This window comes from Stereum hirsutum (genome assembly GCF_000264905.1).
Source record: "Stereum hirsutum FP-91666 SS1 unplaced genomic scaffold STEHIscaffold_32, whole genome shotgun sequence".
In the NCBI taxonomy this organism is placed as follows: domain Eukaryota; kingdom Fungi; phylum Basidiomycota; class Agaricomycetes; order Russulales; family Stereaceae; genus Stereum; species Stereum hirsutum.
In genome coordinates, this window is record NW_006763162.1 from 22,464 (window position 1) to 49,787 (window position 27,324).

Consider the following 27,324-nt stretch of genomic DNA (forward strand, 5'->3'; position numbering starts at 1 on the left):
CGGAGCGGAACTTACGCGCGGCGGCTCGAGATGAAAGAACTTACACGTGTGTCCGGCAAACCGCCGTCACATAGGCGCCACGACGCCTAAACTGGTATGACTTCTGCGTGTGATCATTCAATGTGGCGGGACTTGTGCGTGTTCACACCTCTTCGGTCGCATGAAAACAGTCAAGATATTTATTTAACACTATTACGCCCATACGTTTCTTCAGTAAGTTCGTTTCCTACAGTAAGTTCGTTTCTCAGCGTAAGTTCGTTTCTCAGCGTAAGTTCGTTTCCTACAGTAAGTTCGTTTCTCAGCGTAAGTTCGTTTCTCAGCGTAAGTTCGTTTCCTACAGTAAGTTCGTTTCTCAGCGTAAGTTCATTTCTCAGCGTAAGTTCGTTTCGTCAGTAAGTTCGTTTCTCGGCGTAAGTTCGTTTCTCACCGTAAGTTCGTTTCTCACCGTAAGTTCGTTTCTCACCGTAAGTTCGTTTCGTGCAGTAGGTTCGTTTCTTGCGTTAGTTTCGTTTCTCACTGTGAGTTCGTTTCTCACTGTGAGTTTGTTTCTCACTGTAAGTTCGTTTCTCACTGTAAGTTCGTTTCTAGGCTTAAGTTCGTTTCTTGCGGGGTCCGAGCACAGTAAGTTCGTTTGCTAGTTAAGTTCGTTTGTGCATGCGCTAAGTGTGTGCCTCGGAGAGCCCTTTTTTTGGGGGTCTCTCAAATGAAGATGCTCACAAGGGTATGGGGGCCCCGTTAGGCGCTCCGTCGAAAAAAGCGATGCTACTACGTAGCATCGGGACGCAGGTAGCTAGTTGTGTCCAGAATGGTGCGCCAGCTCTCCGTGTATACATCTTGCACAGCCCTCATCTTGCGATCGGGGGCATCGTTCAATTCAGGTTTTGAAGGTAGATCGGAATATAGATGAAGGAACTTTGCTCCTTCTTGACCTCCACGATACGCTCTTCGAGCTCGATGAACCACGCAGTCTTCGTCTTGTCTTTGACCTCATTCGAAGTACCGTGAGCAAAATTAGCCCATTGGATCCGACCCAAGCCGAGAGAGACAGTGCACTAGTCGTGGTAGAGGATACATCCACCATTGAATGGGCAGGGTACTCGACGAGCGAAATCAGCAGGTTCTGCCGTGCCCTCCCCGTGTTATGTGCAAGGGTGCGTCGCATTTTTTTTTCAATCGCTGCGGCTTTCTCGTTTCAGTCTCTCAATCTATGTTCCTGCATTTCCCAATTCATGGCACATCTGCCCTACTAAGGTATCTCTGTATCCTGGCCCGTCTTATATGCTGTCTGCCAGCATATCGTCACAGAGCCATCTAATTTCCCGGGATAAGGCCCTGCAGTACCGTCTAACCGACACCGGTGCGACATTCTTCAAGCGGGGCACCGGAGGAGCTGTCTTATAACCTGTATCCAAACTTGATCCCAATGTCCTTTATGCTCGGCTGGCTCTATCGAATGGCCTATACACATATCTAATGGTCTGTTGTGATGCTGTGCTCAGACTGGCGGCTTCGTCGATCTCTTGCTGCTGCTCGGTCCATTTGTTACAATTACCTGGCTCGTATTTCCTTCCATATCTCTACTGCGCAACAAGGGATTGCCCTCAGCGCGACTCTCTTCCTGAACAGTACACGGGTCACCAGTGGATCTAACGCTCGAGGATTACGGATTCTGACTGGGATATTGTGGCGCAGCCAGTGTGTTGGTTGGGTGAACCGGGAGCCTGGCGTAACAGCTTGCCACCATGAGCGACATTTTGAGCTGGCTTTCACCACGTCCATATCGTGGACGCCCCCTCACTATCTGACCAAAACCTCTGCCTTACTGACGATCTATAATATTGAGCTGGTTCTCAACGTATAGTTTAGCTCTCAGAGACCTTCGACGTTACACCTATCTTAATCTCATGTTCACTCACGTACCTGTCCACGCAGACTACTATGCCACACGTCGCCAAACCGCCCTTCCGCGCATCTGAAACCGCACGCCAATAGTGCTACATCACACTCCACTTTCCCAACATGCTCGACATCCACGCCCCCGAATCTAAATCCATCATCAGCCACATCACCCAACCCGCCGATTCCGGCACACTCACTCTTCAACACCGACAAACTCTCTCCGAGGTCACATATATCCGCTCTCAACTCCAACGTACCGAGGACGCCAACGCTCTTCGTCTGGAGCTCATCGAAGGCCAACATCAACGCTCCATCGAGGAACTCGAGCGAAATCGTTGTCTGGAGATCACATTGTTTAAACAAAGCCGTCACACGCAAACCGTGCAGTGTAACGTACCCGGCGACTCGAAACATACGATAGACGAGTTGGTTCGGAAGCATCGTGCTGAAGTAGAGAACCTGAAGCGAGAGTTTGAGAAACGTCTCGTTGAGCGAAACACGAATTTCGGGAAGGAGATTGGGCGTCAGCATCGTGCTGAGATTGTGATGATGCAGCGGCAGTGTGAGGTGCGGGTTAATGAAAGTGTCCAACGTGCGGTAAAGATGGCAGCGAAGAAAGAAGCAGAGCTTTTGAAGAGTGCGGAGGAGAGCCGGATGAAAGAGGTGGTCGAGTTGGAGGGAAAGCTGAGGATGCGCGAGTTGGATTTCGACGTCGTTTGTAAGGAGGAGCAGGAAGTGAAGGAGAGGTTAAGGAAGAGGAATTTCAGTGATAATTTGGCCTGTCAGGAGAGAGAAGAGCTGGTGAAGAAGATGGAGACGACGATTGAGGAGGCGAAGGTCAAGTAAGAGCGATGGGAGAAGACTCTCAGGATGAAAGACCTGGATCTGGTCCAGGATCTTATCGTTCTGGAAAGAGATGGTCTGGGGAAAATGTTGGCGGCGGCGAGGATGCGTGAAAAGGAGATGGTGAAAATGAGGTATGATCCAGGTCGTTATGTGTTGTTGTATATGCACTAACATATGCTGGGTACCTTAGGAGATGCATAGCGACTATCAAGGGAGAGAACCGGACTCTGTGGAAGGAAGTCAAAGTTTTGGAACTTCTGGTACGACCCTTCTTCGCATATGCGGAGACGCTGTCTCATGCATGATTTTTTCGATGCGACAGAGGGGTATCTCGCAACGTGATATCAAACTTGCTACCAACGCGGTCGATAACCGTGCTAACTCCAGGCCGATGCTTATGACTCTTCTATGACTGGTATGATATTTGACGCCCCACTCCCCGCCCAATTTTCCATCACCTTGCTCATCTTTGCTCATCTGTCTACTCGTAGATGCCTTGGACTACTCTACCTCTGAATCATCGTTCATCTCTTTTCCCTGTGCTAGTGGTGAAGTCGTGCGTATATTATTTGCTCCGACGTTGTACAGACTAACGGAGTCTACGTATAGACTCCCGACACCTCGATGTCTACGCACAAACGTGCACGTTCCGACAGCGAAGACTCCATGATGTGGTGTCGGTCATCGTCGCTTCTGAAGCACATCAAGTTGGATGAGGATCACAACTCACCCCTGCGTATTGATCCTTCCGAACCCAGGCCCACTCCTCCAGAGACACCTGCTCCAATGACAGCGTCTCCTACCTCTTCCCCTCGTAAATCTGGAGTTCTTGAGTATCTGGACAGCATGAGCACGAACTTAGTCTTGGACGGTGTGTAGCATACTTCTATACTATTGCAACGTCAAACTCTTGCGCATCTGACGTTCTGTAGCATACGATCGTGCCACTTCTAAACTAATTATTCTTCACGCCGTCACTCTTCATTTCTAAGGCGGCTGTGGTTTGATCGCGAACCCGGCTATTTATCAGGAAATGCGGAAGGCAGTCGAAGCGTACGTGAAATGCAATACCATCCCTCCTTCGATCATTTACTCCTGCAACCTTCCTAACTAGGTTTACATGCGATTCATAGTGATCAGTACAAGTTCGTGATCAGCTTTTCAAAGACCACCGACGAACTCTCGCCCCGATCCTCTAGCTCCTCCGCTATCGACTGCCCCACCTTTCCTCTCTCCCCATACGGCTCGGACGCCCTTTTACACCACATACTTGATTTCTGCGATACTCTCGCTGCGACGCAGGACGCAATGCCGTCGTCTACATCGGCTGGTCAGCAGCTCGTTGGCTCAATCGTCAGTTTCGGATGGCTTCGAAGATATGTTTCCGATCATGATCTATCGGGACCACCATACGGGCACTGTTGTCTCTCGGTTTTTCACGTTCTCGAAGACCGACAGTCTTACGGTCACCGATCAATCTACACTTATCCAGCATGGACCTACGGAGTCGAGATGCCCAGAGTCCGAAACAGGAGAGCAGATAGGCGATAACGACTCGAGGAGTGACATGGACCTGGTGTCTAATAGTGGTATGGGTTCACAGAAAGTTGTCGAAGTCGGAGGGTCCTCTCGACGCAAGTGCTCCGGTAGCGCCATCATACCACTGAACGATTCAAACAGTAGTGGGAGCGCACGAAGACGGATGGCGCACTCGCTCCAAACCAGACAAAAGCACAAGTAAATACACCTACAGCGTTATCCGATACGCGCGCGAGGGACCTTTGTATGGTATTTCCTGTCTGAGACGTGCTTACGGCGAGCAGTACGGCGCAGCCCAATAGCCCTATACACGCCCAACCCGCGACTACGCCACGCGTGAAACCTAGTACGGCAGGCTCGAATCTTGAGATCAAGAGGTCAGTAAGGCTATGAGGACGACAGTGAACAGTACGAGGAGCTATGTACTGTCTCTGATTATTGTCTTCGATGGTTGGTTTCCGTAAGGTAGGTGCTCAATATTGTAGGGGATGCACCGTCCTCTCAGGCTGATTTTCTGTGGGTCCAAGACGTCAGCGTAGACATCTAGATGCTCCCGTGTGTTCTCTTCTTCCCTCCGTCCCTTCCTTATTTAGTGCCAACTTCTTTGCGCTCATTTCCCCCTGTTTGCTGTACCCCCTTTACGAACCAGACACTTTCTTGCTCTGGGGCAAGCAATATGGTATGCCCCACACGATAACAATAACCATTTTTTTGTCGATTATCTGCGTTTGCTTGTGCGAAGTCCTCACTCACACTGAGGTCGACAGAAAAGGCCTGCTATACCATCCCGTTTTCTCTCTTATTTCAACAATACGCTAAGCGCCACGACTCTAGCTTTTTCCCATCTCCACATTATTGTCCGCTCTTCGCATCCCTCCGCCTCCTTCGCTTGCTCTTTCGCGTTCACCTTGATCGTCATCTAACAACAGTACAACACGTGTTGCAATTCTTTTGCAAGCTCGATTCGTGCTAATGCTAGCTATCTGTAATATGTCCAAATTGAGATCAAACAATTACTCTGCGTAGGCACAGCGTAGCCTGGACTCATCATAGGGCGGATTTTGAAGGACTATGGAGACCCTTATGCTGGAGTGGCTAACCATCCATCGAAGAGCCGGTATACGCTACGTGATCTCTGCTAACTGCAAAGGTGGAATTCATTGGTGGTGATCCTTCAACATCCCCAACGCATTCTAATACATGGCTGCAAGTGAAAAGCCAAAACTATAGCACCCCAGAGCTGTTTATCGAAGTTGAGGGGTCCTCAAAAATAAGCGCTTTCGACTACGCCCAAAGTCGTTGTCATTGGTGGAAAAAATATGTGTTAGATGGTTACTGACTGGAATATTTTAATGTGTCTGCATAACGAATCAATCGAATGTTATGCCTGCGGACTAATGACACAAATAATGCATAGTGATTATCACTGTCAGCACTCTCCCACACGATAGCTAATAGAACGTCATCGTCGTCTTGCAAGATACGGGAGATTCATTCGGTGGGGTGTTTTGCTCAGCATGCGTCGAGCTCTTCCCAGGGTGAGATTACAGCACTAGAAGGAAAACACCGCTATGGATCTCCGAAACTCCGTAATTGATCCATTGGCCTGTTGGAGCGCATCGAAAGCGGGGGAGCAAACACAATTAGAATGGAATTTCCGGGCCCTTTACCTATTGTTTTGTAAAGCTCAAAACTTTGAGCTCACGGAGTAAACGGCGAAGGTTTGTTGAAATACCGAAGTTACCCAGGCGTACGTACTGGGAACCTCGAATCCGCTTCCCTGGGCGGCTGTTCGTGGGAGGTTCTGATGTGGACATGCGTTCAAAGACGTCCGAGGTTCGTCGGCGTGAGCACGGAGATCCAAATAGAACCGGAGGCAGGTCTCCAATCTGAGAGTTCGATGGGTGTGATCGATATTCTCCCATGCTTGCGGAGGCTTGCGCCCATTGGATAGCATTCGTGATGCGGGATGTGTATTCTGATGTTCTCGTCCGACTTCAGTCAGCCAATTTCTCTATAAATGTGCATCATTGGGAAGTCATGGCTTTGGTCCGAGGAATGAGTGCGCGTCTAAGTACGTGCCGTCGCCGCGCCGTAGGAAGCAGTGGCAAGTATAAGCGCTCAGCTGGTCTAGTAATAGCAGGATGCGCCTTTGGTTTCCCTGCACCAGCCGCCCGCTGTCCCTTCCTTCTTACCACTTACCTCGACGACACATGGAGCGCATAGCAGCAACTGCTGCTGCATCCTTCATTGCTTTTCATGTACTGCGCTCTGTCTACCGACGACTGAATGGTTATGGCATATCTGATATCCCTGGTCCTCCCTCCCCGTCGTTTATTTATGGTACGCATATCTTCATCAGGGTCATTGTCAACGCATACGAGTCATTAAGAGTGTAACAATCTTTGTAAAGGCAACCTCCTTCAAATCTTTCAAGAACAGGCAGGAACCTTTGACTTCAAGTGGCAGGAACAGTTCGGCGGCGTATTTCGCATTAGGGGACCGTTTGGGGTGCGTTTTCAGTTCTTCGAACCTGTCTGTCGCACGTTTCCTCCAGCTAAGCCTTATATGTATGCATGTAGGATGACCGTTTGATGGTATCAGATCCAAAAACATTACATTACATGTTTCATACATCTGGATATGATATAATCAAGCAGCCTGAGCGAAAGGAACTCTCGCGCCTGCTCACTGGGAAGGGTCTCATATGGGCGGAAGGTATTTCACTATCAGTTATCGTTCTCTTCATTCTATTACCTGACGGTATGGTCACAGGTGATGTGCACAGGAGGCAGAGAAAGGTTATGAATCCTGCCTTCGGTCCTGCTGAAGCGAGAGCCTTTTTTCCTATCTTTCTTGAACACGCGAACCAGGTCGGAGTGCGCTTCATTTCCCGATGTTGCTCATACGCTGATGCAGACGTAGTTGGTAGCAAAGTGGCAGGATATTATGTCCGAGTCTCCCGAACGTATCTCCGTCTTCAATATTCCAAACTGGCTTGGGCGTGCTACGATGGACGCCATAGGGGCAGGTGGGTATTTCTATAGTTATCCCTAGTCTGGTCACTTCCACTTATACTGGGGTTAACATCGCCTATCAGCCGCATTTAGCTACAAATTTGGGATGCTCACGGATGGCGGTAATGAGCTGGCGCAGGCCTATAACAACATCCTTCAAGAGACTCACGGCAGGGCATCATCAGGTCGTATTCTCTTCCAGAACGCTTCTCACCTCATCCCCCTTCGTGTCATCGAGTGGATCACCGATCATGGAAGAGCGAAGCCCATCGCCAGGGCGCGTGAGGTCACTGCTATGGCTAATCGAGTAGCGGAAGACCTACTATCTCTAAAGTCGGAGGCTTTACTTCAAGGGAAGAAGGGAAAAGATATCATGAGCTTAGTTGGTGAGCATATATGCGCGAGGACGATGTCAATACCCTCACGACCATCTTTGTTGATAGTACAGGCAAATCTCTCCGAGGACGAGAAATCACGAATTGACACAGACGAGATGTACTCACAACTGAGGTTCGTTCGATCTCACCAATTATTCTGATATAGTATGGTGCGGTGTTTCTGAGCAGGAATGTAGGACCGTGATGCTTGCGGGGTATGAGACGACATCGAATAGCTTAAGCTGGACGCTTTACGAGCTGGCAAAGCGACCTGATATACAGAACCAACTCCGCGCCGAAATTGTGCAAACTCAAGCTAGAGTCAGAGCCCGAGGGGATGAGTTGATGTCGTTGAGTGACTTCGACAACATGCCACTCACCACTGCCGTGATCAAGGTATGTTTTTGCTATTATGCCGTCTCACTCGGCCGCTCATACCACATCATAGGAGTCTCTCCGTATGCATCCTGTTGCCCACCAAATGTATCGCCAGACTTCCAAGGACGACGTGTTCCCTCTGAGTAAACCTATCATTTCGAAGTCTGGTAAGGTTCTCCATGAAGTTTTCGTGCCGAAGGGCACGCGGCTTGTTGCTGCGGTTGCGGCTTACAATCGGTACGCTCTGAGCGATGCTGTGAATAACCGTATTTATATTAATATTAAATCGTTTTTTACAGGAGTAAGGAGGTATGGGGAGTGGATGCGAGCGAGTTCAGACCTGAGAGATGGCTGCAGTCTGTAGACGGTGGACGCGCGCAAGGCGCGGCATCGGTTGGTACCTATGGTAACCTGTTCGTATTAATCTTTCACTATCACCCTTACCTCTCACCAAGTTGATATTTTTCAATGATTTTAGCATGACCTTCGGTGGTGGCGTCAGGGCTTGCATCGGATGGAGGTTTGCGTACGTCGTCGGATATCCATGGCTTTGCCGGATTGCTGACCTATGCTCTGAAACAGTGTTGCAGAGATGCAAGCGTTTGCAGTTGAGCTGCTCAGGAACTTCGAGTTCTCTCTCACGGAAGAGTCAAGACACATTAGGAGAGATGTGGCGCTAGTCATGATTCCAACCGTTGAAGGTCAGGTTGGCAAGGGTATGCAGTTACCCTTAAGGGTTTCCCTGGCGCCGGAGGAGTGAGCGTATCGTCGCTTGGTCCTGAATGATGACGGCACTCTACTGTATTCCTGATTCTGATTCTGATCCTGATTCTGAACATATGTTGTTATATTTTGGAGGTAGCACGTTTGTTTCGAATTCAGCTCTATGTACATATTTAAGGGGGAACATGGACTTCTTTCTTTCTTTTTTTCGTTAGCTCAAATACTATTGTCATGCATCGCTCCCCGAGAATAATGAAAGTTGTGAGACTTTTCTTGAGAGCTGCAAAGATCTTACTTATCGGCACTCAAAAACGAAGTTCAAGAGTCATCCGGCCTAAGAAAAGCGCTTCATGATTCATTCATTCACAAGCCAACTCGTCGAGGAGTTCACGCACGTAAAAATAAAAGGAGATTTATCATGCGGTGTGGAGACATGAACACTACACAGAAGGTCACAAGGTCGATTCGATCAACGTTCCTGTTATTGCCTGTACGACGGCAACAAGATAATACTCCGCGGGAAAAGCGTAACATCAAAACACGTATACACCATGTTGCTCTCACGTCCTAGTTTCAAAAACCGATGTCCTCACAGCTGTTCTCGAGGACGATACGAGAGTCGGAGTCCCTAGAGACGAAGGTTACGGGAAAAGGGAGGGGACGCCTACAGGAGTCATCGTATCGTCAACAATGCTGTGGAGAAGAAGGGCGAAGACCACAACTCACACGACAAGACCCTCGTTGAGACTATCATTCCCTGGGATGATGGGATTTCCAGCCTCGTCTTTGACAGGAACGATGTCGAACGTCCAGAGTATACTGGCCATGGCAAGAAATAGAGAATCTATTGCGAGGTGTCTTCCGAGACAGATCCTACGCGTTTATCAAACAAGTACGGATGTCTGCCTTAGAGTAACACTAAACGATGAAGTGTTAGAAATACTCACCGTCTCCCGAATCCGAACGTTGTATGGCCATCGTCGTGCGTATCAGGTGGCGACGCTGCTAAGTTTCCACTTTGATCGAGGTGTCTTTCTGGTCTGAATTTATGGGCATCTGTACCCCAAACATCCTCGTCTCTATTCATAGCCCTGAAAGCATACCTATACGGTCAACGTTGATCTTCGCCCATCGATATGATGTGCCTACCAAACGTTTGGGATACAGATAGTTCCTTTGGGGATGAGATATCCGTGGTAGAAGTCGTCTTCGGTCAGACGATGTTGCATACCAAGGGGAGCGACTGGGTCTTTTCGCATGACCTCTCGAATAATGGCGCGAATATACTGAAGGTGGTCGTAATCGCTGAAGGATGGTAGCCTGTTCCTTCCGACGTTCTTATCGATCTCTTCTTGAGCTTTCTTCTGGATACCAGGATGTTGTATCATGGCGAGAAAAAACCAGGCCAGGACTCCAGACATCTGGAACGTGCAGAATGGCGTAAGTCAAGTGTGTATGACGGGAATCTGAGGTCGTACCGTCTCAGAGCCTGCTGCACTGAGATACATAGTAAGTCAAAAGGTGTCGAGAGCAGATATAAAGGACGGCACTCACAGCGCTGCGAGCATCCAGGAAGCCTCTTTGTCGGAGAGGCTGTGTTGTATTTGCTTCGCTGCGACGTAAGCAGCTACGCACTGATGCTCTTCCACCTATACAACCCGCACACGCTCCGTTGCATAAGAGACCGACATAAATCAGGAGGATACAACTCCTACCTGAGACTCCTTGACATGCTTGAACCAACCACTAAATAGCTCTGAGTAAATAACTGATGCTTTCAGAGCCTTTTGTTTCCATGGTGCTATTATTTGTGGACAATATCGAAACCATGGAAAGAGCTCAACAAGACCGCCGTCGATATACGCAGCGTGAACGACGTCTTTGGTGAACTCGAGAGTCTCGTAGAGAGGGCTGTCAGTCGCGTTCTTCAGTGGTGGTGTAGCATACGCTACTGAGTAGACGGTTGACCCAACGGCTCTAATGATGCTCGTATAAGTCGGTACACAATCTTCAGTGGACATTAATATACCTTCGGACATGATTCTCCCAGTCTCCTGGATTTGTGAGCAGATCTGCGAGTAATCTGATTGTCTCGCCGTGTTGAATATGATGGAATTTATTCACTACGCCTTTATGAAGACGTTCGTGACCAACCCGTCTCATTTTTCGCCAACTAGATGATTGGTCCTGTTCCAGTGTTGATGACGCGCTTGAGGTGAAGACGACTCACATAGTGCCGTAGGGTAAAAACGTGAAGAACAGTCCTTCAGACAGTATTTCGCGGGCTACCGTGAAGCGCGGACGATCGGAGTAAATGGAGGCGCGCCTGTCGAGAAGGTCGGCGGCTACCGTATTGTTTCCAAGAACAACGACATCTTGACCCGCAAGATTAAGATGAAAAATTGGGCCTAATTTCACGCATATGAGCGCTGTCGGTGTATATAAATCTCACTATGAACATACCGTAGACGTTTTTCCATTCGGAGAATTGAATCCAAGCGTCTCCGGACAATTGAAGCAGATTCCCAATAAAAAAAGCGCCTGGAGGACCGGGAGGTAGCTGTCCCCGCCGAGTCTGACGCTTTCTCCGATTGAACATAACGATAGAGGTGATAACTGCGAGCAGTACAATCAAAGACATTGGGGGATAGATATACATCGTTCAAGGGATAGAGATGTAAGATGCTGATGCAACAGCTTTATAGGGGATCAGCGTGGGATATATGTCGATATCGATGCTCTCATGATAAACGGTTCATACTCGCTTACTTTTCTTCTTGCTTCAAAATCCTGAAAATACCTAGCTCATAGTACACGGTGGCACATACATATCTCATCATTTTGTAGATATCATCAATATTGCTACACACTCTCCTTCGCTAACCATGCGAAAAGTACCCCCCTCTTCTGGCGGAGAAGTCTCGTCAACCTCCACATCCTGCCGACACGGTAGTTTCTGAGCCATAATAGGTATTGGATAGGACATCTACAATCACTGTCACATTATTACAGTCAGTATGTAGATGAACGATAAGCAAAATCGGTTCGAATTATTTCCGTTAGTCGAAGCTAGATCCATATACGTGTGACATACTTATACGCTCGGATGGCGCGGTTGATGGGCAGCTACGATTTGTTGGTTGACATGAAAGACGATAACTCAATCTGGGAAGACGGCACCCGAGATATACTATACATGTGTGCTTGCATGAGGTTTTCTCTTTACCTGAGTTTGAAATCGCGAGACAAACACCTAGAGCCTTCGTACTATAATGAAAATTTGAGGAAAGGATAGCGACGAAATCATGCTCCCGAGAAACACCCCGACTTTCGGAAACAAGTAGACCACACTCTGGGAATCTCTAATTCCCTGCGGAGAATCTTCAAAAACACGCATACGACCAGACACTGTGTGCTCTTATCGATCGGTGCTACGCAGTCCGCTTTAGTGCTACGTTCATCATCTGACCGAGTTGCCGAAGACGAAACGGTTCCAAAATCTCACCGTGTTCTCCCTTTCGAGAGTTATTGGCTCTCACGAATGCCTGCTATCGCATGTAACACTGCCTTCAGCAGAAAATCAGATGAAACGGACTGATGGAAGATATCTGAAATGGGGCACCGAGCGTGGCGCTACATCACGGCGCGGCAGCCCGCTTTCTTTTCTAGCCATAAACTCGTAAACGCACAGGAACAGAGCCGCTTCCATGGTGTCTAGGATCAAGTCTGGAATCAGAAACGAGCACGCCTGTGGGAGCTCAGTCCTCCCTGTCGGAGGTCTCGGACTGTCGGATCTCTGCGTTGACTGATGTTACGTCTCTGATGCTTTAGTTGTTTTCTGAGCGATGTGTTGGACCTTTTGACTGGATTCACATCAGGCTCTCAGTTTTTGATTGGGACCTTTGGATATAAAGGATGGCTAGCTTCTGAAGAACCATAACTTCGCCTATTATTCGACGTAGTACCGTAACATGGCTAGCTCAGGACCTCCCCTCGATCAGATATTCCTGGTTGGAATCTGGTTGGAAACAGCAATATACGGTACAATTACAATCCCTATACTCATACCCTTCCCAGATGCTTACCTCACTACTATTTACCTCAAGGCGTGAAGTCTGTTCGATTCATTTCGAAATTCTCTTACGGATTTACTCATGGGCTCCTTCGGACACAATTCAGCGCAATGGTCTTTGCATCGTCTATATACGTTCTTTTGAAAATGAATCGAGCGGGAAGAAGTTCTGCTAAGTATGGAATTCCTCAAATATTTCGCACTTTGCTGATTTTTTCTTGAATAGATTTTTAATTCTAACGGCTATCTTCCTCTTTTTTCTTTCTACCGCGTACATATCCATTACGTTAAGGCAGCTTCTCGAGGCTTTCATTTGGGGACCTCCTGGGCAGGCCAGCCTTTATTTTGCTAACGAGCCGGATCCATTGGCTATCACCAAGCTCAGCTTATACGAGGTCAACGTAGGGGTCAAACCTTATCGATCTCATCCAATACATACTGACGTTCTGCTCCTTATCTAAGGTCTTTTCCCAAGATATAGTCCTCGTGCGTCTGAGAACGTTCATCTTGACGTGCAAATACTAAATGTCATGATTTATATTATTATAGATATGGAGATTGTGGGTTGTCTGGAGTAATCGCTGGCAGGTTGTCGTTGCTCCGGTATGTAGTGTCTGCTGCATAGCACCGATATACTCGATGAATTTTAACCAAGTATCTTGTTTCCATCATTCATTTACAGCTTGTGCTTGAAGCCATACATGTTGGCGAGTTGCATGCTACTTCTTATACTCGCACTTTGATTAATATTGTTGATTAAAGCTGCCGGCATAGTCTCGATCCAAAGAGGATCACATCCAAATATCCCCATATTTGATGTCACCATACACAGATGGGCTATCGTGTATTGGACGGCAGACCTCGCCTTAAACATTGGAGTTACGCTTGCTATCGCGTATAAGCTCTGGGTACAGGGGAAAGCAGTGAGCGGCATTCGGGTTTCCGACGGAGCGAAGAATCCGTATATTGGTGCCATCTTAACCATCGTGGAATCAGGTGCTATATTCGCAACTGCGACGCTGATCACTGTAACTATCTACCTTGCCGGAAGCCCATCAGTCGTTGCAGCGATCGACACAGTTGTCCAGCTAGCGGTATGTCCATTGACCTTGAACAATTACAACTATATTAATGTGTGCTGCGGCACTTATGATAGACAATCACACCCCTTCTCATCGTTGTCAGAGTCGGTCTGAACTTGAACCATGGCGTCTCTGCCAACTCTACGACCTATAGTTCGCAAGGAAATCAAAGTACCTTGGGGTCTTCCGCTTCCGCTCCACAGAATCGCTTCCGGCGTAACCCAGCTGTACGGGTCAACATTTCCGAAACTCAAGACACGTTTGGCGAAGGGTATTACGATATGGATGTTAGAAAGGATCAGACGGCATCTGGGATCTCTAGGGTATGAGACAGAGAGATATTCCAAGTTTGTATTCCTACTCTTCGTATGCGGTTAGTCAGGTCATATTCATTGTTTTAGTGGGCATTCATGTTAGGATATACTGAGATTTTATTTATGCGAAGCTATCCGAGCACGTTGCACATCAATCACACACAAGGCTGCCTTGGCTTCGTCTTGCTTGATTTATGTAACTCCGCTATTGTTGGTCACACGGCTTCATATATATATTTATATTGCACAAACTGAGCCACTACTGCATTCATCACACAATGTCAGTGCCTTGAAATTCTGGAATGGTTCCTACCGAATGATGATAGATGGGATCAGTTCACTATATAAGCTTCTCCTCGTACACTCGCAGAGGATGAACACCCCAGAGCAAAGCCAGCCACGATGCACTTCGTCATGTCGATTCTCAGCACTCTTCTTGCTTTATCAACTGGCCAATCTCTGCTCAAGGCTGCTCCGACGCATAGCACTCAAATCACTGCTATTGTTGGTGTAGACAACCGATCAACTCTGGAATGTTGGACTCTAGTTCCAGGCCCCGACATCACGCCGAACGTATGCAGAGACTGTTGCTGTACATGGGTGGAATTCTTATTCCTTCTGTGGATCTCTAGGTCTCAGTACAACAGCTGGGAAGCACCTCTAACGGCACGTATTTCGTGTTTGCTGCTGGATCTCCCATAGACTCCGGGTGAGTGGACGCACCAAACTGGTGCCTATACTTTACGTTATTAAGGATTCCTTCACCAGAACACACAACGCACCCAACGTTCAGTGAGTGACTGGCATATACTTCTTCATACAATCGCGCTCCTGTTCTAGTTACCCCTACTTATTTAATCCTCACCTCAGATACTTCATTATCCTCGAGGGTTCAGCGACGATCACCTTCCCTGATTCGTCGGAGACGCTATTCGTAGAAGCGAACAAGGTTTACATTGCTGCAGACTCTGCTGATGTTTCTATCCTCGGACATCACACTGTCGTGGCAGGCGGCTCCAGAATCCTTCAGCTTCCATTTCCGGGAAACGAGGTACCCAAACATAACGCAACACGAGGGAAGTGTGAGGTGTAAGCGGGGCGCTTCAATGTATCAAATATCAAGAAGTCTGGTATTGTTATCGGATTAATCTGTTTGGGCAGGATTGATCGGGAATACATCGCATGGAAGCTGAAGCGCATGTAAAACAAAGCGCTATTTATGTTGGAATGCGATCATGTCGGGTAATGTAACTCTGAGAAACGATCAGGCTACAGTCCCGCATGAAGTCAACCTGCCGTATCATTCAGTGCGCCATATACCATGAAAAAGGTAGCGTTAGCACAGCCAGATGGTGCAAGGCAATGCATCAACTGGTATAAGTAGCAATCTCGGATAAAGATCTAGTAACCGTAAGTACACGCCCAATTTTTTTATGTATCGCTCTCAATCTGTTCCGCAAGCTCCAATCTATATATGTATGTGCGCAGGAACACACTTGTAGACACATAGCTGACGCTGTCTTGCACATTGCGGTACCAGTAGAACCACAGTTTGCCCTATTCTGCGGGATCATAGTACGAGATCCCGACGTGCACGGCCTGTTTGTCTCATGGACCAATGATAATCTCCTCGGATAATGATTGGTTGATATCGAACAAGTAGGCGCTGTCACATATGATGGTACTGCAGAGCAGTCTGGAGTAAGTCTGGAGTCCTCGGGACGGCTATAGACGAAGTCGATGTGCATGATACAACTATCACAATCACTTCAACGCTGAGCGATTGTACGATCAGACTCGAAATGATTTGGTCTGGACTTACTAGAAGGGAACCTGTGCATCTCCCAAAAAGGATCACCGCCCCGAGAAGTCCACGTCCGATGGTCGGCTGATCGCATTCCATTTTTGCTTCTGACTGGGTTCTCGGGTTTGACGGCCTGTAAGAGTGTGTCCGCTGGGCAAGGAAACAGTTCGGCTTGGACCTGGTACTTATGTTAGGGATGCCGCATAGGGACAGGACTTACCCGGCAAAAGAATCTGATCAAGTGAGAAATACGAGACCAAAACGAGGTTAGCGTTCGGCGTTCGTGCGAAGAAGCGATCTGTCGGCCACTTCTTAGAAGTCCGAACGACCCTCTTCCTCGCTACCCTGTGCTGCCTCCAAAACCCCCACTCACCACTACTCCCTCATCACAGGGCACTTTACGGGTTCGATGGCAGCCACTGGCACCACCAATGAGGGGACTTCTGCATCTAACCTTCTCGCTACCCCCGTGCCTACCCCTACTGGTTCGACGCGAGGAGCTCGTTTTTGGCTCATTTTTTTGGCCCTTGGATTCTCGCTCTTTCTCTCCCCGCTGGAATTGGTAGGTCCTGCAGTGTTCATTTCCATCAGTTCTGACAGTTATTGCACTCTCCAGACATCCACATCAACGGCCTTGCCTTCTATCATTCAGGACCTCAATGGCAACGACTTCATCTGGATCGCCTCTTCGTACACACTCACATCAACAGCAATCTTGCCGATGAGTGGTGGACTGGCGGAGGTGCGAGCTTACGTATGGATCTTCATCCGGATGTATTGACTGTACTTCACTCCTTTCTGTCCTATTCAACAGGTCTTCGGACGTCGCCCAGCAATGATTTTTGCGCTAAGTCTGTTCTCAATCGGGAGCGCCCTCTGCGGTTCTGCACAGAATATGCCATGGCTCATAGCGGCGAGAGGTAAATCGATCTCAATATAAACTATGATTTATTCATCTCTCACATGATACATCTCGAAGGCGTACAAGGAATGGGAGGCGGATGTATTCTCTCCATCACGAACATCATCATATCCGATTTGGTGCCTTTGAAAGAAAGGGGTTTTATCAGCGGCGTTCTTGGACTGTATGCTCACACTCCGTGTCAGTATCGTTTCTTTCAGATGACGAGCCTTGCGTTTGGACAGAATTTGGGCCATGGCAGCAGCTTTAGGTCCCATCATCGGCGGAGCTCTTGCTGATGCAGGACAATGGCGCTGGATATTTTGTGAGCGTCACTTCCGGAACGTGCCAGTAATTTGCCATATTAAATTATATCGAAACAGATCTCAACCTCCCCATCTGCGGTGTGGCGCTTGTACTCGTTCTTCTTCTACTCAATGTACCGACTCCGCCCGGCACTCTGAGCAGCAAGTTAGCTCGTCTGGACTGGGTGTAATTATGCGTAGTTTTCGTCCTATTGCATCACACTCACGACCCGCCTATTCTTGCACAGCGGTAACACCATCATCGTTGGCAGCACAACTGCATGCGTCATTGCATTAACATGGGCCGGCGTTGTGTATCCTTGGTCATCCACCCGTGTGTTAGCGCCACTTATTATTGGTCTATGTGGCCTGTGCTTTGCCGTATCCTACGACGCACGCTATGCCTCAAATCCTCTCGTAAGTCTTTGCCATACATAGGGCTGAAGCACTGACCGAATTACTAACCCAGATTCCAATCTCTGTACTCTCGAACCGTACCACTTTAAGCGGGTGAGTCCCTAAATTTCTCTTGCTTGCCTCGATTCTAATAATTTTGTGCTTAGATATGCCCAGACGTTTTTCAATCCGGTCATCACTCTCACCGCTATATGTAAGTGAAGTCAACTCAATCATTCCGTCAGACTTTGTAGTGGAGCGCTAATACGACATGCAAGATTATCTACCGACATACTACCAAGCATGCAAGGGTGCATCTGCTATCCGCTCTGGCGTTGAACTCTTTGGCCTCGTGATGACGCTCGGTCCCGTCGTCATCCTCACTGGCATCAGCGTAACCAAGACGAACTCCTATCGCTGGCAATGTTGGGTCGGGTGGTCTCTTCTGCTGATCTCTATGGGTCTGCTCAGTACCCTACATGCCGATAGCACTACAGGAAAGGCAATCGGATATCCTTCCCTTGTCGGCATCGGTGGTGGTGTGGTGTACGCTGTCACATATTTCCCGGTCCTGGCGCCCCTGCCTGTTGGAGAAAGCGCCAAAGCGCTCGCCTTCTTTGCGTTCAGTCGCTCCTTTGCTGGAGTGCGTTCTTTGAGTTTTCGTCTAAACACATTGGAGGTGCTAATGCGAGAGCATGATATAGGTATGGGGTGTGACTGTTGGCGGGACGATCCTTCAAAATGAATTGAGCAAACATCTACCTGCCAATTATATCGACACTCTCCCGGACGGCGTTGCACTTATCTACGGATCCATCTCCAGCATTTCAAACCTTCCGGAACCAACAAGGACACAAGTTCGTCAAGCGTTTGGGAATGGGATAGCGACCATTTGGAAGGTAATGATAGGTGTTGCCGGCGCAGGGTTTATCTCGTGTATCTTCATGCAGGACGTGCCGATGCATAAGAAGACGGATGAAAAGTGGGGATTGGAAAAGAAGGAAGAAAGCAGGGAGCTTGATACTGCGGATAAAGAGGCTGGTGAGGCTATGGTGTCTGACCGAGCTGGGCTGGGCGATGATTGAGTAAAGTTGATGGATGCTCGATGTTCGACTCTGATGTTTATTTCCCACGTTTCTCTTTTTTGCCTGCGTCTCGGTATAAATTTTCCGTTATGATATCGAATATGAGATAGACGGCCTCGCGAGGTGTGTGCTATATATACATTCAAGTAAGTTTTGTCACGAATCAAGCCCGAGTACCTGTGGAGCTCGACCAATTGTTGTTTTTTCTTACCGGAAAGATAGATCCCAGAAGAGTAAAGAACTATTGCCACAACCTGTACTTATGTACGCTCAGTAGTGGCGAATAAGTTGTGATAGCATGGTGCAGAATTGATGTATTGACGGAGGACTTTATTGTCTCTGAAGTATTTTTATCCATTTTCCGTGACTCAGTGCGAGACCGACGCACATTCGGAGGAAACGGCGAATGCAGACCCATAATTCGTACATAGAAACGAAGATGTAACATAATCAAACATATTGTGTGACCAAATTCTTGCCAAATTTCAATCCAATCCCAAGAACCACTTGAAGATAACGACATCCGAAGGATACTAATTACATGGTTACAGAATGGACCCATCGACAATAACGGGCCCAATGTCAAGTTGCGTTCCGTTCAAAACATCATTTCTCTTTGGCATCATTGATACCGTCCTCTTTGACATTATCTCTAGGCCTCTATCTCCAAAATAACGCTTGCTCTCGAAGCTCCACTGGTCGTTAGCACGAACCCAGTTGCCGAGGCCCTCGACGTACCGAGAAATATCCTTGTTCATGCTCTTGTTCCACTCCTGCGATTTCGTAAATATGTCCATGAACTTTACCTCCAGCTCCTTGTGGTACATTTCCACCCATGCCATTGCGCCGTTGATATCAGTGTCCAACTGATTCATCACAATCCTCACAATATTGTGTGTGTCGTCCCCGCGAGATTGCTCAAGATTCCATGACACAATATCCTTTTTGCAGAATATTTAACTGGCAGAATGACGGACGGTAAAGGCGCAATATCACTTACATTTCCGAGGCATATCATGCTTATTGAAAGCACGTGAAGTTCGTGCATCACTGGGTGGTCCATGAAGTCTTCTGGAAGATCCATATCGAGCTCGAGCAACGCGAAAGACGGCCAAGCTCCAATCGTTTTTCTGCGAACCTCCATGTAGCTATCGATGTCGCGTATCGTAGAATGAGTGCGGTCCTTGGCTTGCTGCACGACGGCATTCATATAGTCATCGAATGCAGCAACAAAGCGTCTTTGGGACTTTGGAGTCGCGGTCTTTATGGCAAGCTCCCAATACCTGTTCTTCTCAGTGAGCCACGACCCATTGGGAATATATCATGTGGCACTGTTGCAGGCTACACTCACTGTCGAGCTACTTCGCCACCCACCCATTCACCATGAGGGCGAGGCTTTTCTGGGTTCATGAGTGCATTCATGATTATTTGTGCTTGAGTTTCGGCATCGGCAACGGAGGATAGGTCGGAGTGCTCGTCTATGACGAAGAAGAGGTTCATGAGGTCGCACCCCGTTCTCAAGCGCTCTTAAATCCCAAATTAATACTTCAACACGAAGAGTAAGCCTAACAAATGAAAAAGAAAATACACCTACGTTTGTCCGCGAGTGGGTACGCCAGCGAAGCCAAAAGGTCTATATTACCGACGCAGTATGACTGGTGAGACATGCTTGATTACTAGATTGCCGGCCCAAAAGGAACTTACTGAAGTCACAGCGATCAAAGGCATCTTGGGCTTGAGGACTAAAAGCATGGAAGCTTCGTGCCCATGAAGCAGACTCCATCTTCACTTCTTCGTAGTGTTGATTTATCTTGCGCTTCCACGGCCAGTTCGCAAGAGTATCGGGTATTGTATATGTCTGCGACATTGACCTGTAAGTGCGATGAAGAAGAAAGGTTGTAGGTATGGATATATTCTGATCTTACAACATCTGGTATTTAAATATGATAGCGCTTAAAAACATCGTAAGCTTGTGACCTATTATCCCCTAGTGGCCTTATGAATAGTTCGTGAGAACCGTTCTTCATGTAAGGACTATCTGAAGCGACGCATGTACCCCTGAACCCAAACTATATGCACGGATATAATGTTTACTTGACCGTTAAAGCCTTTGCGGCAGAGCTGCCGCAGTTAATCTGTGCTCGAGACCATTATAAACACACGTTCCTAATTTATCCCCAGACGGGCATCGAATATCATATCTAATAAAGTATGACTTTCAGCTAGAGCGAACACCAACTCACTATGGGGGTCTTCTTCCACTAATGTCTCCGATTCACTACAAACTCGTGATATATATGTACATGGGATATTCCCCATAAACAGTGGTATGACTTTCGGGTAGGTGGTATATGGACTGCTTGAATCATTGGTGACAAATTGGTGTAACAAATCAGACATCCGATAAGACAGGATCACGTTTCGTCGGGGAAACTAGCGGGATATGTTTTTCGACTCAGTACATCAGTATCAGGTACACGACGTTCATCACTTTCTGATACAAGCCGAGTATGCCATACGTGGAGACAGAATCCCCACAAATTTCCATCACGTTGATAGTGATAGTTCCGCCTAGGAACCTGCCATTTTAGCACAGTTATACCCTGGTAGATCGCTTGGGCGAATGGCATGAATCAGAACTTCCTTGGGATCTATATAGAACGCTTACACGGCGTAGCCGATGTGGAGAGTGACTATGGGTGATAGCATCAAATAAGTTTAGACGGTACCTTGAACTAACCTGATATCAGGATACAGGAAACGCTCGAACAGTACCAATTACCGTGACACTCTAGTATCTCGTACTCAGCCGCTATCTTGTGTCAGCCTTTGGCTAAGCAAGGTACATTATCGAAGCTATGGCGAGAGATGACTGATATATATGCTGTCCACAGTATATTTGATTACTCAGTACTGGGAACTGTACATGCCATGCGTCCACCCGACATCCCTTCCCTATATTATTCGACTAACTGCCGTTTGAATTCCTTCAAACTTGGTGCACCATTATTTTCAGGGTTCACCGGATCCCGGTGAACACGCTTGCATATTTCCCGCAGCAGAAAGGAAATGAACAGCCCGTGGCAGGTCACTGTGGATCAATGAGATTTTGATTTCAATGCTAGCCGTAATGCAAATATGATTTATAGATGAACAATGTTGAAAAATGAGATAGACCAGAAGAGGAAAATGGAATATCGGAATTAGAGACATTGCGATGACCGACGCAAAAACACCCCTCGAGTCGGTAGTTGGCAACGGGAAACATACGCTCCGACAACCGGTCTCCACTGGCACAAGGGCCTTAAAGCTGATACGATGCGAAATCTCAAGTGAACGGACATGCTCATGTCATATAAACGCGTGATGCGAAAAGCGCCAAGTCAGCGAGATGTAATTTGGGAAGAAAGGATGAATGGATGGGTAGAAGGACGGTCTGTCCTATCAAAACTACAGTGAGGAATGCGATCTCTGATAGATATTGAGGGGAAGTTTCAGGAAGTTTCAGGAATCTGGGAGTGCTGGTGTTCGTGAAGAGAGGAGAACTTCAGGAAAAATGGCGCAAAACGGGCTAAAGTCGCGCGACGACGCCACTGGAAAGATAAAGATGATTAGATCTTGCCGCACTTCTGGCGCTCGCCACAGTCGCGCAAGCGCAATGGAAGCAAGCCCACAGACACATTGGAATTACGACCATTAAACCGAGAAAGGCCCTAGATTAAACCGTCGCGAAAACATAAGGAAGTCCTTCAACCATTATAACAATGCACATCATTTGCTTTCTAGCTTAAGGCTCAGACCTAACTTGAATCCAAGTGGCTGCTCTCGAAACCTAACCCTATCAAAATCGCACAAGCCACTGGGCGAAACACTCAATCCAGCCAGCCCATAATACTTTACTCCGCCCACTTTGTACCCGTTGCTCCCGCCATTGCCATCGACGTCGGCGATGAACTCGTTGGTGAAGTTGAAGTTGATGCTCGCGTTTTCTACGGCGCTGCAGGAGGACTAAGTGCTGTTATCCGAGTCGGCAGGAGTGACGGAAGGTGAGCCGAAGATGTAGGAACATTACTTTTCAAGCACTCACGGACTTCATTTGCATCAATGTAACATCGAGGACTATGCAGTCTGAGCCTGTGAAGGTATTCCAGCTAACGTTGAGGGGAGGATGGAACCGATGATCTTTGGAGGCAGTCGAAAGGGCACAGGGCCTGTCCAACTCTGATTAACGGGATTATACTTACTTCCTTCCGCGAAGACTTCGTCGATCTCGCCTTCTTCGATCTCACCTTCTTCTTCACCGTCACCCAATCTCTTTTCGTTCTACTTTGCATGAGCCCTCGGCCTCGTCTTCACCTGTTTGGACCTCGCCCTTCGGTTTTCCAAATGGCATAAAAGTTCGCCACTGGGCCCAAAAGCTATCGTCCTCATTGTTCCATACCGAACTATCGAGCTGCGGCACGTTTCGTCCCTCCTTGGTAGCAACGACGCACTCTGAAAGCGCCCTTCCTCTCTCCGTCGTTAACCACCGGTCCCATAGTATCGATTTCTGCGGATATACACGCTCGTTGGTCTTCAAACACCTCTGAAAGCATTGAGCCACGTAGTCGCCGTTGCCATCGTCCTCGGCGATGGAAGTACGGCTAACCTAATCATCGTCGAGTGGACGCTCATGTTCAGAAGTGGCGCAGGGAGTATAATTATGAGTATAAAATAGCTACGATGGATCTGACTTCTTCTGATTAAACGTGTTGTTTTTGTTGATGAAGTCATCAGCAAAGGTGAAAAACACTCCAAGGCCTCCAAGCGCTTGGAGCTCCTTGGAGCGTCTTGAGAGGGCTTGAATAGTCGTGGAAATGAGCGGCTGTCTGAAACGGCGGTCTCTGGAGGCCGTACATTTAATTCTACGTTGTCGGAACGTTACTGTGCGGTTAAGCGAGGTATGACGGCGAAAACATACGGATGAGCTGGAGGACAACATTCAACAAGTTAACGCAGAGAGAATGGAGGTCGTCATTATGCTCCGAGCCCAAAAGTGTCCGTCGGGTCATTACTCAGGTCTCAGGCGCGACGGGGGCATATGCGATTAGCCTCCGCTGAGCGCAGTCATGGAGTGCATATATGCTCTCTGTGTAAATCATCTCTAAACGGGGTATTTACCACCAGCTTGTTTCGCTCGACCTTCGAGCGTCAGAAGCACTTGGGTCACCGCCGAAGCGTGTTGAAAGTCAAGCACTTCCCGCCACCATGCCACATAGGTGAAAGCCGCCAGGCATCCTGTTCTCGAACCGGTGGGATCAAACCATGCCAAAGACCGGGGTCAAATTAAAGAAAAATGACATATTCACAAGCAATCACCCCAACGTCAAGCACCTCCTGCGAAACATTTCTCCCAGGCAAGCAAAAGAGCATAGGAGATATCGCGCGTACGTACCCAATTATAGTCCGCTCCAAGCCTCAGAGATAACGACGCACTCGTTGTGGAAGACAAGGACTATAGACCGACCAGTACCGTCTCATTTGGACGGAAAGAAAGGAAGCCGAACCCTGTCCTTGAGGGCTTCAGACCTTCTTCGACGCCGGCACATCCGCGTCCTTCGCCACAATCTCGTCTGCAGCTTCGCCGACGAAAGTGGGAGCCCCAGTGCGGACACCGAGAGATAATGAGTATTGAAAGGATGCGCTGTTTAACAAAAGACTGATGAAACGCACCTCGGGACCCCGTCCTTCGTCAGCTCCTGGAATCGATACACGATGATCGTCCCGACCTTCGGCGGTCTCGCTCGTTGCCTGTCTGATAGACCGCTTCCCACGGCGAAGGCCTACAACAGAACGGTTTCAGGTGTTCGCTCGATCAAGGAGTCGATATGATATCTGCAGAAGAAAAACGTACCTTTCCCGACGCCATCTTACACTTCAACGCGTCCGTCGAACCCGTATGTTTACCCTTGCCTGGAACATAACCAGTAACCTCGGCTTCAGCATCAAAGAACGGCTAATGACAATACCAAAGACAAAAAGACTTAAGCACGATCCAGTGAACAAGAGACTGGTGTGGGCGCCGACCTTGATCTTCAACAGCGTACTGCTCCTCCGGCCCTCGTACTTACTCCCAGGCTTCCTCAACATCAAGCCCTCTTCACCGTGCGCTTCGACTTCCTTGAACATATCGAAGACGTGATAGGACTCGGCACTGGTTTGATCGACCACGACGAATTCTTTCGAGTGGTATTTGCCACCTACATCGATAGTGGGAGGTTAGACATATTTATGACGGGAGGACAGCGGGGAAACGATATGGGTAGGTCGCAGGGTTATAGAACGCACCTTGACCAAAGTTCTCTTGGAGCGACTGCAGTCGACCCTCGAACGGCTCATTGCCCATCGACGGGACATCTAAGATCTGCACATGAATCCAGAGTCAACCATCTATTACGCGTCAAACAATAGGCCACCAAGAGCAAATAGCGGGCAGAGAAGATGTTGCTAGCGGTACGAGTGGAGGCAAGGGACTCCGAAAACAGAGAGGGTTCAGGGCAGCAACGAACCTGGAACGTGATATTCTTCCATCCCTTCAACCCCATCGTCTTCACGATCCCAGCTGTAGTCTGAAACTCGCCCCTCCCACCAAACAACTCGCCATCCAACGTAACGTCCTTCGGGAGTTCTGTGATCATCGACGCCACACGAACGCGCCACACAAATGAAACCAGATCGTCAGCATCAATCGGCAATCAGAGATTTGAAACCACAGCAGGGAAGATAATAGACGTACTATCCATCTATGCATTCCTCCATAAACGGATTGTCCAACTGACTGAACATAGCCCCCTCCTTCCCCTCCCCACCCTTCGGAGCCCACAACGTCCTCACCCCATCCAACTTCTCGCTCACCCACCAGCCCGTCGGGTCCGTAGTCTCCTCTTCTCACTTCACCGCCAATACCACCTCAGGAACCAGTTCCTTTGCGGAAGATGTGGAAGTATTTCGGCTCTTGAATGCGGATTAGGTGGTTGTGGTGGGAACGGCTGGGTCGTTAGGGTTCTTGAGTTTGAGGCGAGATTCTTCGTAGGCGTCGCCGAGGAGGGAGCAGAGGTGTTTGCAGGTGCAAGCGGAGACGGGGTGGGCGGACTGGTTGCGCCAGGCGGGGCAGGTGCTGGATGAAAAAGCGTGGGAGAAAGAGTGTGGCGTCAGATGATATGGCGTAGAGATAGTCTGGCGCCAGAGAAAAGCAGGTGAAGATGTGAAGGAAAGACAGAAAGGAGGATGTGCGTACCAGCAGTAGTAATTCATGGGCGGCTTCACTTCACACTTGGAAGAGCTGCACAGCACAGAAATGGTCAGTGCCAGCCGTGCATGAGGGATTCAAATGTAAGAAAATATAGAAATGGAGATTTGCGAACTTCGTCATCGAGCTGGCCTCCGTCAACCCCCGTCCTCTTCATCTTCACCGGCCGCAACACCGTCCCCACCAACCTACTCGCCTACATCGTCTTCGTGACTGTCGACCACGGACACGGCACCAAGATTGACATTGAGCGCGGCACCTTTGTGTTCCCTAGCATTCTCATCGACACGTCGTTCACCTCGACCCAACCGTCGCCCTTTTGGGTGCGGGACGACCCTTCCGGGAAGGAGGCTCCTCGTTCTCCACCTCCTCCTCGTCTTCGTCTCAGTTCCTCATTCTTCTTTCTGGTGCTCTAGAGATGCCTCTCCCTCTACCTTGAGCAACAGTCGCAAAGCCCTCACCAGACCTCGTCCTTCTCGTCGGCTATGGACGTCGTTCGTTGGAATCGGAATTCTTCAGATTCAGACGTACATCTTTTCGTATTGATTGCTGAGAACAGATTCATAGCGTTTGCATGTACCAGCATTCACGGAACTACTAAAGAAAAAAGTGTATCAATAACAATGGTCAAGGGTGCCCTTGACTTTATGAGTCGAGTTGCCGTAAGTCCAGGGAGAGTGAGGGCTGCGGTATCAAAACATATCAATACCCACACAGACTGTAATCTTGCCTCAACCTCTTATCTTCCCTCTAGTATCCCATTTGGTCCATACCACTGATGAATGTTAACTCTAGTCTCGTACCAAACGGTTACATCCACCCTAAAAGGGAACCCGTCTGTAACCGTCTGGGTCACTTCCAGCGGGTTTAGAAGACCCTTGCGTTCGGCGGTTTCGGGCCTTGGTGGGCTCGCGGGAATCAGCTCCGAGCACGCGATATGATCGGAAATGGAAGGTGTTAGGCGGCCAGACCCCAGGTGGTATTTATATACACCCGGCTACCTTTCGTATCCTAGCCTTTATGGCGGAGCGGCTATAGCTCTCACCATTTATGTTTTTGGACCGAGGTCTCCCAGTTCGACATTCCAATGTATCATTTTACAATTCATGATTTTGTGCAATAAACACCCAACATCCGCGCCAAAATATATCAATTGAGTGCTTTGGACCTGAAAGTAATGTCTGCAAGACCGAGTGAACGGGATGAAAAAACAAACGCGGCAGGCCAACAAAAGGTACATCGGCGACAAGTCGACAGCTATAGCCACTCCGCCATAAAGGCTAGGATACGAAAGGTAG

General features: G+C 48.4%; 9 protein-coding genes across 9 annotated transcripts; 5 read left to right on the forward strand and 4 right to left on the reverse strand.

Annotated features, from left to right (window-relative positions):
* Positions 1-2,019: 2,019 nt before the first annotated feature.
* On the forward strand, positions 2,020-4,831 carry STEHIDRAFT_116779 (uncharacterized protein; the record flags this gene model as incomplete). Its single annotated transcript, XM_007311719.1, has 11 exons — positions 2,020-2,736; positions 2,794-2,876; positions 2,936-3,005; positions 3,068-3,119; positions 3,237-3,301; positions 3,355-3,616; positions 3,738-3,798; positions 3,879-4,075; positions 4,104-4,482; positions 4,569-4,665; positions 4,754-4,831. 11 exons carry the CDS (start codon positions 2,020-2,022, stop codon positions 4,829-4,831), a joined length of 2,061 nt encoding a protein of 686 aa, XP_007311781.1.
* Positions 4,832-6,497: 1,666 nt separating this feature from the next.
* On the forward strand, positions 6,498-8,816 carry STEHIDRAFT_163987 (cytochrome P450; the record flags this gene model as incomplete). The annotated part of the gene is made up of 12 exons (XM_007311720.1): positions 6,498-6,627; positions 6,698-6,795; positions 6,867-7,002; positions 7,060-7,163; positions 7,210-7,315; positions 7,385-7,687; positions 7,745-7,811; positions 7,876-8,074; positions 8,127-8,293; positions 8,356-8,469; positions 8,535-8,582; positions 8,639-8,816. 12 exons carry the CDS (start codon positions 6,498-6,500, stop codon positions 8,814-8,816), a joined length of 1,650 nt encoding a protein of 549 aa, XP_007311782.1.
* Positions 8,817-9,924: 1,108 nt separating this feature from the next.
* On the reverse strand, positions 9,925-11,378 carry STEHIDRAFT_69913 (cytochrome P450; the record flags this gene model as incomplete). Its single annotated transcript, XM_007311712.1, has 7 exons — positions 9,925-10,200; positions 10,258-10,276; positions 10,334-10,428; positions 10,486-10,756; positions 10,809-10,952; positions 11,010-11,187; positions 11,243-11,378. 7 exons carry the CDS (start codon positions 11,376-11,378, stop codon positions 9,925-9,927), a joined length of 1,119 nt encoding a protein of 372 aa, XP_007311774.1.
* A 3,283-nt stretch (positions 11,379-14,661) lies between these two features.
* STEHIDRAFT_69924 (small secreted protein) lies at positions 14,662-15,340 on the forward strand (the record flags this gene model as incomplete). Its single annotated transcript, XM_007311714.1, has 4 exons — positions 14,662-14,833; positions 14,887-14,956; positions 15,016-15,039; positions 15,118-15,340. 4 exons carry the CDS (start codon positions 14,662-14,664, stop codon positions 15,338-15,340), a joined length of 489 nt encoding a protein of 162 aa, XP_007311776.1.
* A 1,120-nt stretch (positions 15,341-16,460) lies between these two features.
* Positions 16,461-18,738, forward strand: STEHIDRAFT_69917 (MFS general substrate transporter; the record flags this gene model as incomplete). The annotated part of the gene is made up of 11 exons (XM_007311713.1): positions 16,461-16,613; positions 16,668-16,793; positions 16,866-16,971; positions 17,031-17,136; positions 17,198-17,277; positions 17,336-17,444; positions 17,506-17,674; positions 17,727-17,767; positions 17,821-17,867; positions 17,932-18,296; positions 18,358-18,738. 11 exons carry the CDS (start codon positions 16,461-16,463, stop codon positions 18,736-18,738), a joined length of 1,683 nt encoding a protein of 560 aa, XP_007311775.1.
* Positions 18,739-19,283: 545 nt separating this feature from the next.
* Positions 19,284-20,605, reverse strand: STEHIDRAFT_69906 (terpenoid synthase; the record flags this gene model as incomplete). The annotated part of the gene is made up of 4 exons (XM_007311710.1): positions 19,284-19,679; positions 19,712-20,021; positions 20,090-20,264; positions 20,443-20,605. 4 exons carry the CDS (start codon positions 20,603-20,605, stop codon positions 19,284-19,286), a joined length of 1,044 nt encoding a protein of 347 aa, XP_007311772.1.
* A 3,695-nt stretch (positions 20,606-24,300) lies between these two features.
* Positions 24,301-25,415, reverse strand: STEHIDRAFT_163991 (nucleic acid-binding protein; the record flags this gene model as incomplete). The annotated part of the gene is made up of 6 exons (XM_007311721.1): positions 24,301-24,421; positions 24,451-24,560; positions 24,632-24,733; positions 24,805-24,977; positions 25,066-25,141; positions 25,287-25,415. The coding sequence occupies 6 exons, from the start codon at positions 25,413-25,415 to the stop codon at positions 24,301-24,303; spliced, it is 711 nt and encodes a 236-aa protein (XP_007311783.1).
* A 328-nt stretch (positions 25,416-25,743) lies between these two features.
* STEHIDRAFT_163992 (uncharacterized protein) lies at positions 25,744-26,031 on the reverse strand (the record flags this gene model as incomplete). Its single annotated transcript, XM_007311722.1, has 2 exons — positions 25,744-25,894; positions 26,015-26,031. 2 exons carry the CDS (start codon positions 26,029-26,031, stop codon positions 25,744-25,746), a joined length of 168 nt encoding a protein of 55 aa, XP_007311784.1.
* A 63-nt stretch (positions 26,032-26,094) lies between these two features.
* STEHIDRAFT_163993 (uncharacterized protein) lies at positions 26,095-26,442 on the forward strand (the record flags this gene model as incomplete). The annotated part of the gene is made up of 1 exon (XM_007311723.1): positions 26,095-26,442. The coding sequence occupies one exon, from the start codon at positions 26,095-26,097 to the stop codon at positions 26,440-26,442; it is 348 nt and encodes a 115-aa protein (XP_007311785.1).
* Positions 26,443-27,324: the final 882 nt, after the last annotated feature.